The sequence below is a fragment of the Pseudorca crassidens genome, chromosome X, assembly GCF_039906515.1.
Source record: "Pseudorca crassidens isolate mPseCra1 chromosome X, mPseCra1.hap1, whole genome shotgun sequence".
NCBI classification, from domain to species: Eukaryota; Metazoa; Chordata; class Mammalia; order Artiodactyla; family Delphinidae; genus Pseudorca; species Pseudorca crassidens.
Window position 1 is genome coordinate 3,625,633 of NC_090317.1, and position 12,930 is coordinate 3,638,562.

The 12,930-nt window shown below is 40.8% G+C and overlaps 1 protein-coding gene across 7 annotated transcripts in view; it reads left to right on the plus strand.

Annotated features, from left to right (window-relative positions):
• Positions 1-11,179, plus strand: part of GABRA3 (gamma-aminobutyric acid type A receptor subunit alpha3) — a 313,063-nt gene extending 301,884 nt beyond the window's left edge. For 6 of the 7 annotated variants that reach the window (XM_067724647.1, XM_067724648.1, XM_067724646.1 and 3 more), the window contains one exon: positions 8,855-11,179. In XM_067724647.1, coding sequence (XP_067580748.1) covers positions 8,855-9,190 — 336 coding nt within the window. In that variant the 3' untranslated portion in view covers positions 9,191-11,179. The remainder of the gene's footprint in view (positions 1-8,854) is intronic. The other variant, XM_067724645.1, reaches the window with a different exon arrangement.
• Positions 11,180-12,930: the final 1,751 nt, after the last annotated feature.

Here is a 12,930-nt window from a genome sequence, read left to right on the forward strand (position 1 = left end):
ATTAGCAGAATGGCATCAGACTTCTCAGCTACATTGGATGCTGAATGACAGTGGAGTTGTAAACCCTAAATCTGAGGATTTGAATCCTATGCCTAGCCAAAGTATCACTTAAGTGAAAAGGTAGAGTAGTTATTTTCAGACCTGCAGGAACTCAGAAATGTCACTTCCCATGCATTCCACCTTAGGAAAATACTGGAGGATATGTTCTACTAAAACAAGAGAACAGAACAAAAAAGGGAACGACATTGGATCCAGAGAAGAGGGTACCCTACAGAGGAGATAGATGAAGGGAATACGTAAGATGAAATCTATGCAGCAAGCACACCTGGAGAGGAACCAGTGCAGTTTGTAGCAAGAGGTTAGAGGTATTTATATAGTCATTTATAATGATATGATTTATTATTGATTGAACTAAAAATATTGTTATAATTGTATTGGAAGATGGAGGAAGGGTTGCATAAGTGAGGTAAATCATTATCATGAAAAGATGAATGGTTATGTGCAAAACAGATAGCAGTATAAGCATATTATTTAGAAATATATAAATAACTGTTAGAAGTATCAGCTAAGAGAATTAAAAATAATTATGAATTGCTGGACAAGGTTGGGATACATGGGGATAAGACTTTCCTGGTTTTCATTATAAGTCTTTACATTTATTTCTTTTTAACTAGGTGCATTATTACCTTGATTCAATTTTTTGAAAATTAAGAATAATCAAAGCAAATTAAGATGAAGAAATAAACCTCTGCTTTTAAAAAGAAGACAGTTATTATTCTTAGAACTGCTTTTAAAGTATTCATAAATTCTTACCTAAATTTTGGAAACACAGTAATTCTTATGTTTTTTTTTCTTATTTTCAGGTAAGTATATTTGAATGCTCTAGAATAATATTTTATCTTATTTTACATTAGAGAAGATGCTCAACTTCCATCCATAGTTTGGAAAAGTTTAGTTTCTTATCATTAATGGCTTTTAAAAATTTGTCTGATATGAGAATTGCTACTCCAGCTTTCTTTTGATTTCCATTTGTATGGAGTATCTTTTTCCATCCCCTCACTTTCAGTCTGTATGTATCCCTAGGTCTGAAGTGGGTCTCTTGTAGACAGAGTATATATGGGTCTTGCTTTTGTATCCATTCAGCCAGTCCATGTCTTTTGGTGGAAGCATTTAATCCATTTACATTTAAGGTAATTATTGATATGTATGTTCCTATTACCATTTTCTTAATTGTTTTGGGTTTGTTATTGTAGGTCTTTTCCTTCTCTTGTGTTTCCTGCCTAGAGAAGTTCCTTTAGTATATGTTGTAAAGCTGGTTTGGTGGTGCTGAATTCTCTTAGCTTCTGCTTGTCTGTAAAGGTTTTAATTTCTCTGTCAAGTCTAAATGAGATCCCTGCTGGGTAGAGTAATCTTGGTTGTAGGTTTTTCCCTTTCATCACTTTAAATATGTCCTGCCACTCCCTTCTGTCTTGAAGAGTTTCTGCTGAAAGATCAGCTGTTAACCTTATGGGGATTCCCTTGTGTGTTATTTGTTGTTTTTCCCTTGCTGCTTTTAATATTTTTTCTTGTATTTAATTTTTGATAGTTTGATTAATATGTGTCTTGGCATGTTTCTCCTTGGATTTATCCTGTATGGGACTCTCTGCACTTCCTGGACTTGATTGACTATTTCCTTTCCCATATTAGGGAAGTTTTCAACTCTAATCTCTTCAAATATTTTCTCAGTCCCTTTCTTTTTCTCTTCTTCTTCTGGGACCTCTATAATTCGAATGTTGGTGTATTTAATGTTGTCCCAGTAAGTGAGAAAGAGAAAAACAAATACCACATGCTAACACATATATATGGAATCTAAAAAACAAAAGGTTCTGAAGAACCTACGGGCAGGACAGGAATAAAGATGCAGATGTAGAGAATGGACTTGAGGACACGGGGAGGGGGAAGGGTAATCTCGAATGAACTGAGAGAGTGGCATGGACTTATAAATACTACCAAATGTAAAATAGATAGCTAGTGGGAAGCAGCCACATAGCACAGGGACATCAGCTCCGTGCTTTGTGACCACCTAGAGGGGTGGGATAGGGAGCGTCGGAGGGACGGAGATGCAAGAGGGAAGAGATATGGGAACACATGTATATGTATAGCTGATTCACTTTGTTATAAAGCAGAAACTAACACACCATTTTAAAGCAATTATATTCCAATAAAAATGTTAAAAAAAATTGGGGGCATTCCTGTAAAAATAGCCACAAATTGAGTCACCACTTGATATTTTCTCTCTGGGGTGAATGATATTCACTGTGGGTTAACTTGTATTCATAAACTGGTGGCCTTCCCACCCTTTTCTAAAGTAGGTGTAAATGCCCTGACAACAGTCACACTCTATCCCTGGTGAATCGATTGAAACAGAAACAAACAGGTGGATCAGCCAAGATGGCATAGTAGAAAGACCCTGAGCTCAACTCCTCTCATGGACACACCAAAATCACAACTATTTGCAGAAAAACCATTGATGAAAAAGACTGGAATGTACCAGAAAAGATCTTCTACAACTAATGTATGAAGAAGGAACCAAACAAGATGGATAGGAGGGGTGGAGTCGCAATATAGGCAAGTTCCATAAACCCAGGTGGACAATCCACAAACAGGAGGATAAGTACCATTGCAGAGGTTCTCCCCAAGGAGAGAGGGGTCTGACCCCATGTTGGACTCCATAGCCTGTGGGTCATATACTGGGAAAACGAGCCCCCAGAGCATTTGGCTTTGAAGACCAGAAGGGCTTACTCTCTAGAGTCCCAGAGAGCTGTGGGAAGTAGAAACTGTACTCTTTGCTCCGGGATCCAGGGCAGAAGCAGTAATAGGAGCCTGGGTCAGAGCTACCTGCTGATCTGGAGAGTCTCCCAGAGAGGTAGGAGGCAACTGCAGCTCACCCTGGGGTCACAGACACTGGTGGCAGCCATTTGGGGAGCTGATTCTACTATGAGGACACTGGTGCTGGTAAGCACCATTGTGAAATCCTCCCTCTAGCTTATAAGCCTCAGGACCCATCCCTGCCTGTAGGCAAAAGTGCTGAGACACCTCATGCCAAGCAACTAACTGGGCATGGGCACAGCCCCACCCACCAACAGACAGGCTGCCTTAAGATCCCCTGAGCCCACAGCTGCCCCTGGACATGGCCCTGTCCACCAGAGGGCACAGGATCTGCCCCACAAACCAGTGTGCAGGCACCAGACCAGGGACCTCCAGCCAGAGACCCTGGGACCCAGCTTCACCCACCAGTGGGCAGGCACCAGCCTCAGAACCCCCCAGGCTCTGGCCTCACTCTCCAGTGAGCCTGCTCTAGCCCTGGGACCAGCCTCACCCACCAGCAGACAAAAACAATTAACAAAATGGTAATAAGAACATGCATATCAATAATTACTTTAAATGTAAATGGACTAAATGATACAATCAAAAGAGACAGAGTAGCTGAATGGATAAAAAAACAAGACCCATATATATGCTGCCTACAGGAGACACACTTCAGATCTAAAGACACACACACAGACTGAGGGGATGGAAAAAAAGTATTCCATGCAAATGGAAGTGAAAAGAAAGCCAGTGTAGCAATACTTATATCAGACAAAATAGACTTTAATAAAGACAGATAGAGGAGATGAGGAAGTATATTACATAATGATCAAGGGATCAATCCAAAAAGAAGATATAATAATTGTAAATATATATATGCACCCAACATAGGAGCACCTAAATACATAAAGCAAATATTAACAGACATAGAGGGAGAAATTGACAGTAACACAATAATAGTAGGGGACTTTAACACCCCATTTACATCAACAGGCAGATCATCCAGACAGAAAATTAATAGGGAAACACTGGTCTTAAATGACACATTAGACCAGATGGACTTAATTGATATTTATAGGTCATTTCATCTGAAAGCAACAGAATATACATTCTTTTCAAGTGCACATGGGACATTTTCCAGGAGGGATAACATGCTAGGCCACAAAACAAGCCTCTGTAAATTTAGGAAAATTGAAATCATATCAAGCATCTTTTCTGACTGTAACACCATGTGAGCAGGAACCAACCACACACACACACACACAAACTGCAAAACACACAAACATATGGAGGCTAAAATATATGCTACTAAACAACCAATGAATCACTGAAGAAATCAAAGAGGAAATTTAAAAATACCTGGAGACAAATGAAAATGAAATCACAGTGATCCAAAATCTTTGGGATACAGCAGAAGCAGTTCTAAGAGGGATGTTTATAGTAATACAAGCTTACCTCAGGAAACAAGAAAAATCTCAAATAAAGAACCTAATCTTACATTTAAAGGAGCTAGAAAAAGAAGAACAAACAAAACCCTAAGTTAGTAGCAGGAAGGAAATCATAAAGATCCGAGCAAAAGTAAATGAAATAGAGACTAAAAAAACAATAGAAAAGATCAATGAAACTAAAAGTTGGTTCTTCGAAGAGATAAACAAAATTGATAAACCATAGATAGTATCTGAGTCTCATCCGCTCTTTCCTTAGCTGTGATCTGGCCCCAGGTACCTCCCCACATATGCTCTGGATATCTCCCACCCTCTCAGTAAACTGGTGCCAGTGATTACTTCTCTTCCACCTGCATTTTCTCCCCTTTCTATTGGCTTACTGACCTCTTCCTGATCCAGCAATTACTCTTTTGAATTCACTTGACTCAGCATTTGTGCCTTTCTGTATAATTCTTATGTTCTCCCTTATATTTTAGTTCTCTCTTATTTTAATTACTGTTCCTCATTAGACAGCCTAAAATTTACCATCTTAACCAATTTTAATAAGTATGTTCACAATGTACAGCCAACTTCCAGAACTTTTTCATCTTGCAAAACTGAAACTCTGTCCCCATGAAACCAGAAATTCCCATTCTCCCCTCCAGTCTCCCCCTGGCAACCACCATTCTACTTTCTGTCTCTATGAATCTGACTTCTCTCAGTGCCTCATATAAGTGGGATCACAGTATTTGTCTTTTTGTGACTGGCTTATTTCATGTAGCATAACGTCCTTAAGGTTCATTCATGTAACCTGTGTCAGAATTTCCTTCCTTTTAAAGGCTGAATAATATCCCACTGTATGGATGGACTTTCATTGCATTCATCTTTTGGCTACTGAGAATTATGCTGCTATGAACATGGGTGTACAAGTATCTCTTTAAGACCTTGCTTTAAATTTGCAGGGTATATACCCCAAAGTGGAATTGCTGGGTCATATTTTAATTCTATTTTTAATTTTTTGAGGATCTGACATACCATTTTTCATAGCGTCTGTACCATTTTACATTCCCAACAGTAAACAAGGGTTCAAATTTCTCCATATCCTTGTCTACACTTGTTATTTTCTTTTTTTATTTTATTGCTCTTATTGTTGATAGTAGGCACCCTAATGGGTGTAAGGTGGTATCTCACTGTGGTTTTGATTTGCATTTCCCTTATGACCAGTGATATTAAGGATCTTTTCACATGCTTATTAGCCAATTCTATATCTTCTTTGGAGAAGAAGATGTTTGAAGTCTATTCAAGTCCTTTGCCATTTAAAAAATTGGGTTGTTTGCATTTAAAAATTGAGTCTTTGTCTGATTTGTCTTTGAATCCAACATAGCATATATTCCATTACTTTGCCCCACTTCTGAAAACTGGGGTTCAGGAAAGCTGGATGAATGTTACGGGGTTAACACAGAGTCACAGGACCATATCTGCATATACTCTGAGGTCCTGGTGGTCTCGGGTACATTCAGGGCTTCAAATAACTCTCTAATTAGCACTTCTGGAAATAATAAACATGAGTGCCATCTGAGAAAAACTCATGAGTTGGACATGCATTGATCCATAAAAGTTTTCATTACCTCATTCCAAAATCCACATGAGGTGGCCTTCTAGAAAGAAAAGTGTCCTTGTCCTCAGGTCAAAATGCTTGGAGGAATTTGGAAGAGTCAATTTCATTTTGGTGGTATGGGAATTACTCCAGGATGAACTATAGAGATATGCTGTCTGTATAGGAGAGGTCAAGACTCAGGAGGAAAAAACTAGAAATCACATCAAGAATCTTTATTTGGGGGGTAATTTTTCGTTCTGTAAACATCTATCATGTAGCTAAGAGCCTGGCATTGGCTAAGGAGGTAAGAACAGAATTGCATCTTGGTCAAAGTTAAGTCACTAGTTTGTATCTATCAAATTCCAGGGCATAGAGAATTATTAGAAAACTAGATGCAGAAATGGGAATTATTAACCATTAATCTCTGCCTCCTGCTTCTGTCTTCTCAGCACTACAACTTTGGCTTTGATTTCCCTTCTTTGACAATTTAGGTAAAAATTATAGTGGCTGATTAAAATGTGCCATGATGGAAAGGGCAAGGGAAATTAAAAGGTAATTTTCTTTTATTACTTAAAAAATCTGCGATTAAGTCAACTGCTGTTTCTCCACCTATAGAACACAAAGTGCCTACAGAGCTAAATAAAGTGTTTGCTGTTCAGAATGATTATTTCAGAGACTTGGTTGTAACCAGCTAATAAGATGACTAAATGAAATAATATATGTGAGTGTGAAAGCTTCTAGCAAAGTCAGGGTAGTGGTTTTTTTCTTTCCATTTTTTCCTTTTTTTCTTGTGTACCCATGAAAAAAAAAGAGATTACTAAGCAAATTAATAAGTAAGCAGGCAAACAAGTGAAGTGCTCCTTTATTTAATAGCAGAGGCATTTAGCAGCAGGACTGTATTCACAATGAATTTGCTAATTATAAATGAGTCCCATGCAGTATTTAAAGCATTTACGCAGTTCTTAGAAGCCTTAGAGTTCTGTCCCCCTCCACTTGTAGCAATGTGACTACAATCCTCAAGGAGAAAGAACAGTATTGCTTTTTAAATGTCCATTAGTCAGACTGCTCATTTACTTAAACCAGCACCCCCTTTTTTGTTCCCCTTCCCCTCCCTGATGAAAACCCTGAAGCCAGCACAGGCAGGCCTTTACCATGCACACTGTCATCCAACTACAGCAAACTACTTGTCATCCCTCAAATAAGCAGTGCCTTTGGCCTGTGCACTGGCCTTTGCTACATCTTCATCTGGTGAGCTCCTGCTCATCTTTTGCAACCCAGCTCACCATCCTCATTGCCTTCTCTGAGCCACCTTTTCCAGCACCTGTAGGTACTTTGCCCCTCCCTCTACTGAATTCCCATCACACTTTGTTCATATCTCTTAGAACTCTTATCACATTATATGGCAACGATGTGTTCACAAGGCTCTCTCCCTTGCTGGACTGTAAACTCCTAGAAAACAGGGACTGAACTTTTAACCTTCCTACGTATCCCTAAACACCTAGCATAGTTCTTGGCCCAGTAAATATTCAGTAAATATTGGGCAGAAGTTATTATTAGGATCAGGAAGATAAATGGCAGTGTGGTCTAAAGAAAAAAAAAACGATAAAAATGGTGGGAACTCTGAAGTAAAGAAGTAAAGAAATAGAAATAGATTAGGAGAAAGGGGGTCAGTAAGAGAGGGTGGGAGTAGAGAAACCTAGGAAGGAAACGAGTAGGAAGTAAAGAAGTAAAACAGATGATGGGAAGCAAAGTAACATTAAGGGAACAATGTGAGGTGTGTGAAATCAGGGCAACATAATTAGTTGTCACTTTTTGTCAAATACTCCTGGGTATTTTCGAAGCTCATCTAGCTCCACTTTTCCCTAGAAACAAAGAGAGATGGAAGGAAGAAAAGGCCAGAGAGGGAAGTGAGGCAACAAACACTATGAGCTCAGCACTCAGACTATGACCTCAGCCACTGTCTTTGTCCTCCCCTGTTCCTCAGCCTCTCTCTTCTGATCCAGGCCTGAGCTTTGTCTTCTTTTCTCTTTTCTACATGGAAGGTCCATGTATACACAAGTCATATATATGAGAACAAATGGGCACATGTGTCTATGTTTGTTTACCACTGAGTTTTTTTATAATCTGGAAAAAGAAAACAAAGTGTAGTGTCATAGCAAGCCCCCAGCATCCCTGCCTTTGTTGTGTCAGAGGGAAGCATTTGCATAACTCCCTGGGGAGGCTGTGGCTCCTGCCTGCAGCCTTGCAAGAGTGGACATTTACAGTGCATGAAGGGTGAGATACTGTTATAATGATGCATGTAAACATGCTATAGTATTTATGTGTCTTTAAGACGAAATGACTTTCAGACTCACCAAGCTCTCTTCCTCACAGGAGATGTGCCACTTGATGGTTGAAGCCTTTTGGAGTTATGTCTCGGGTAACCAAAAAGTGTCTCATACTTATAGAAAGCAGTACAGTGCAGCCCTGGATAAAAGTTGAGAGCCCAGGTGGCTAGTGTGGGCTCTGCCACTCAGTCTGAGGCTGAGTTTTCTCATCTGTCAAATGGGAGTAATCTCACATACTTACCTCACATGATTACTGTGAGGATCAAATCACATTATTGTACAGGACCCTACATGTGACCAAGATTTCACAGTTTTCCAGTTATTTATGCCACCAACTTTTAATCTGACCCTCTCAACAACCCTGAAAAATATTTTGATCCTCATTTTACAGAAGAAGAAACTAAAGCTCTAAGAGAAGTGACTTGGCCAAAGCCACATAGCTAGTAAACCAGGATGTTGCAAATTTTCTGTTTTCAAACTCATCTTCAATTATCCCCAGACACAAACCTGGCTACTCAGTGCTATTGGCTTCATAGACCCTCTTTCCTAACTTCCCTCATGGTGCCTCCTCCCCACAGCCTCTGAAGGTGTTCTGTATAATGGATTAATTAGCTTTTGTTTTGTTCCCCCCCTTCTCCCCTACTTTTTCTGGCCCCTAGAAGAAAACACCAGCAGTCCCGACAAAGAAAACCAGCACCACCTTCAACATCGTGGGGACCACCTATCCCATCAACCTGGCCAAGGACACTGAGTTCTCCACCATCTCCAAGGGCGCTGCTCCTAGTGCCTCCTCAACCCCGACAATCATTGCTTCACCCAAGACCACCTACGTGCAGGATATCCCAACTGAGACCAAGACCTACAACAGTGTCAGCAAGGTTGACAAAATTTCCCGCATCATTTTTCCTGTGCTCTTTGCCATTTTCAATCTGGTCTATTGGGCCACATATGTCAATCGGGAGTCAGCTATCAAGGGCATGATCCGCAAACAGTAGATATTGGCGGTGCCGCAACCAGAGCACTGTATACCCTAGGAAGTGTCCATGCACCCAAACCCCAGGGCTCCCCTTCATGTGTTTCAGGATTCTTCTTTTTTAACCTTCTTACCAAGCCATGACTCTCAATTAATATTTATGAATCTCAATGAAGAAACAATAACAACAGAAAAAATTACTTTTCCCCATTGCTGAGTATATCCTCATTGGAGCCAAACACTGCCATTTGTCCAGTTGCTCATCTTAATCTGCCAGTCTCCCTCAGCTGAGGGCACAGCATGTATTTTATTGCACTCTGCCCACTAAAGAAAGAACAGGAGACTCTATGGCCTGTAGTGAGAGCCTTGGCTATTTGAAAGTTCCAGACCAAGGATGATTGTTGACTGGTCCAGATCAGATGATTCTGACTCACTAGGGAGCCAGGCTGCGTCCCATGTGGTCCTGCCTGCCACCTCCCCTGCCCACAGCAGGGCCCACTAGGCATAAGTACTGATAACAAAGGCAGGAGCCAGTGCTAATCTCTGAACATGGCCCACAACCCCTTTATTGGCTTGGAGGTTAATGTGGACAGTTAAGGCTTACCACTGTCTACCATGTATGGCCAAAACAGATAGAACCAACTGGGCCAGCCTGGCACCAACATGGCTGATGACCTGCCATGTCTAGCCCCTCAGGAAAATAGTACCCTCTTTGGTATACCTCTCCTCCAGAAAGCCCTTTTCTCTCAAGCCCTTTGAACCCCTTGCAGCCAGCTGGACACTGCTTAGCTTGGACTCATTACTGCCTGCAAACTCTTTAGGAAAAGGATCAAGTAATTTTTAAAATTTATACTAAAAAGGGACATATAGAACAAATTCTAGATCAAATGCCTAAATTTTTAAAAACATTAGAGAGACAGGAAAGTCACCTCCCTGCCAAGGCAGCTAGTCAAATACTGGATGGAATAAGTGATTTGGGCTGGATGGTAGTTGAGGCTTGAAATCTGGCTCAAAAAAGAGGGCTACTGGCAGGTGAAAATCAAATTCTTCCTTCCACACCCTTCACACTCCAAACCGTAGGCCAAGTCCAAGAACTTTGCTCCTACTGTGTCAGGGACCTCTGGTCCTCTGTTGATGCCAATTTTAAGAGGGATGAATTGGAGTTTAGTTGACTTTTGAGTCAACTAAATTATTAACCTTATTATCAGTTTGATAACATATTATTTAGGGGATTTGATCTCATTTGTTCTTAATATGAGTAAAAGGGACAGTCATAATTGTAAAATATTTATAAGGTAGATAAACTCAGTTTCATGTGTTTGAATGACTTGCCTAGGCTCCTTACAAGTGTCTGTAATAGAGAACTGTCACGTGACCCTTTCCAAAGGCCAAAATGAAGACAGGGCTGAGAATCCAGGTCCACCTTGATCTCAGAATCAGCACAATCTCAACAGGCATGCTGCGTCCTGAATGCAGTTTGGTTGGACACCAAAAAGATTTTTAGAAAGTCACAGTGTGTCACCCAAGGAGACCACTTCTAATAGTCATGGCTCAAGGAAATGAGATTAAGATGGCAGTCCCAGCCACTAGTCCAAAGTATCCTAGAACCCCTAAGTAACACCACAGAGAGCACCAAAAGGAGATTCTCCCTGCCTACTCCCTGATCAATGCTCCTAAGGGGTCTATCATTAGCTGCTGGTTGCCTTTTCACCCATCCTTCCCCCATCCCCTGCTTCCTTGCCATTGCTGGGATAATGCATGCCAGTCCCATTATTCCTAAGACTGTGTCTGTATGTAAGTTCATGACTAAAAGAGTGTAGTGTCGTGGATATGTGGGGATGGGGGGTGGGATGGGGGGGTGGGGTGTGTGGGACTGTTAATGATTGTCCTGTTAATGATCATCTTAAGGAATTTAGAATGGAAGCCTGACCTTTGCCTCTGTAGAAATTGTGTTTCCAAATGCTTTGGTGCAATGTTTAGCGGCTGTTTATTAAACTCTTTCTGAATTGTACTCACTCGGGCTAGAGAACTTTTTTTGGTCACTCTTTGCCTAACACAGGCAGTACTCTGTTTTTGGCTTTCACTCCTATTCTCATGCCATCCTTACTTCTTAACACCATTGGAATATGCTGGAGAAAAGGTATCCCAAGAGCAAGAGACCTATTACAGTAATCCAAAATGGAACCCATGTGAAAACAGCTTTGATTGACTCAGGGGTCTCATTACCCAATATGACAGAGAAGGAAACACTTGTATTGCTTCCTCCACTAAATTCACCCACTCCCAGGAAGTAGAGAAAGTTATTTTCTTTGCAATTCTAAAGGCTTTTGTTCTTTTCTATTGATTATTATTTCCCTTAGGCAATAGTTCCCTTAGGTAATAGTTACTAGGCAGAGGGAGAGTGTCTGTCCAGTTGGTTAGTCCATGTGTTGGAAATGGATGATGACCCTTATTTGTTACAGAGTTTAAGAAAAATCTGGGAAGTAATCTTATGAGATGTGCTTGAGGAAATCACTGGGCTTCTAAAGGATGGGGAAGATCTCCTTGGGAGAGCATTTTGAATTATATAAAAGGTTTTCTTGTCTGAAATAAGATCAGGGACTTGAACAATTTGACCCTCGGTGCATGTTCCAGCCACGTGGTCATCTGATGGATGCCCTGATGCTGCAGCAATTTCATAATCCCTGACCAATTCAATCATACCACCAAAACAACCATGAGAGGCAGCCTCCATAGCAAAATTGCCCGATACTCATATTTAAGTGTTTCCTTGAGAAACTTCTAAAACCACTTTGCCTCTGAAAACTATTCCCCTAGTTTTAGGGGAAAGCTGAAGCTGTTCCCGTCAGTACTTCTGTTGCTGAGCTCCCCTAAAGTTTGAACTCCTACCCCAAACTGGGACCAGTCTTGCAGACTTAATTATTTTATGGTATTTAGAGCTTCAGAGACATATCCCTAGCAGTTCTAGAGGCTGCTGGAAGAATGTCTAACACAGTGTAGGCACTCAATTAATATTTGTGAATAAATGAATGCTAACCTAAATCAGAGCTACATGGAGGGGAGGGTTTCATCAGGGTGGTGTTGGAAAGGAGACTAGCTAAACCATGCTCAATGGAGACTAATGGAAGCAAATACATGCAATATGCAACATTCTAAAGCAGCTCTAAGCGCATCCAAGTGCTAATAAATGTGCTCTAAGTCATTTAAAATAACTTTTTTCCTACTTAATAATTGTTTGCTCCTATGAACTTTTAAATCTGAGGTGTTCATGTAATGAGCTATTAGTTCCTCATGCTAAAGTATAAAGTACTGCAAGCAAGAGAGCCAGGCATGACTGAGCACCAGGATGCATCTGTGTTATGACACTCTTCAGAGGGCTTCTCAGACTGAGCTTGGGAAGGAGGCCCTCTGGAACTCTGACTCCTTCCAAGAGGTCTGGCAGGACATGGAATGAATGAGAAGGGAAATGGAAGAGGAAGAAAGCATTGGGGAAAATTCTGTCAAACGGGCCTAGAATTAGAGGCAGGGACCTCTAGTATCGATAGCATCTAATTACACAAGCTCCCTTTCACCTGGAAATATTAATCACGTGACCACCCACTGGGGTGAGGCTAAAGGCACCTGCCCTTGTTGACTAAGCAAGCTACCCTCTGGAGCCCCCGGCCTTTTCCATCAGAGAGCACCTGGGCCTTTTCTACCTTTCTTTTGCCTCAGCTCCAACAATTTGATATTATGAGGAAAACATTGAGAAGAATGAACACC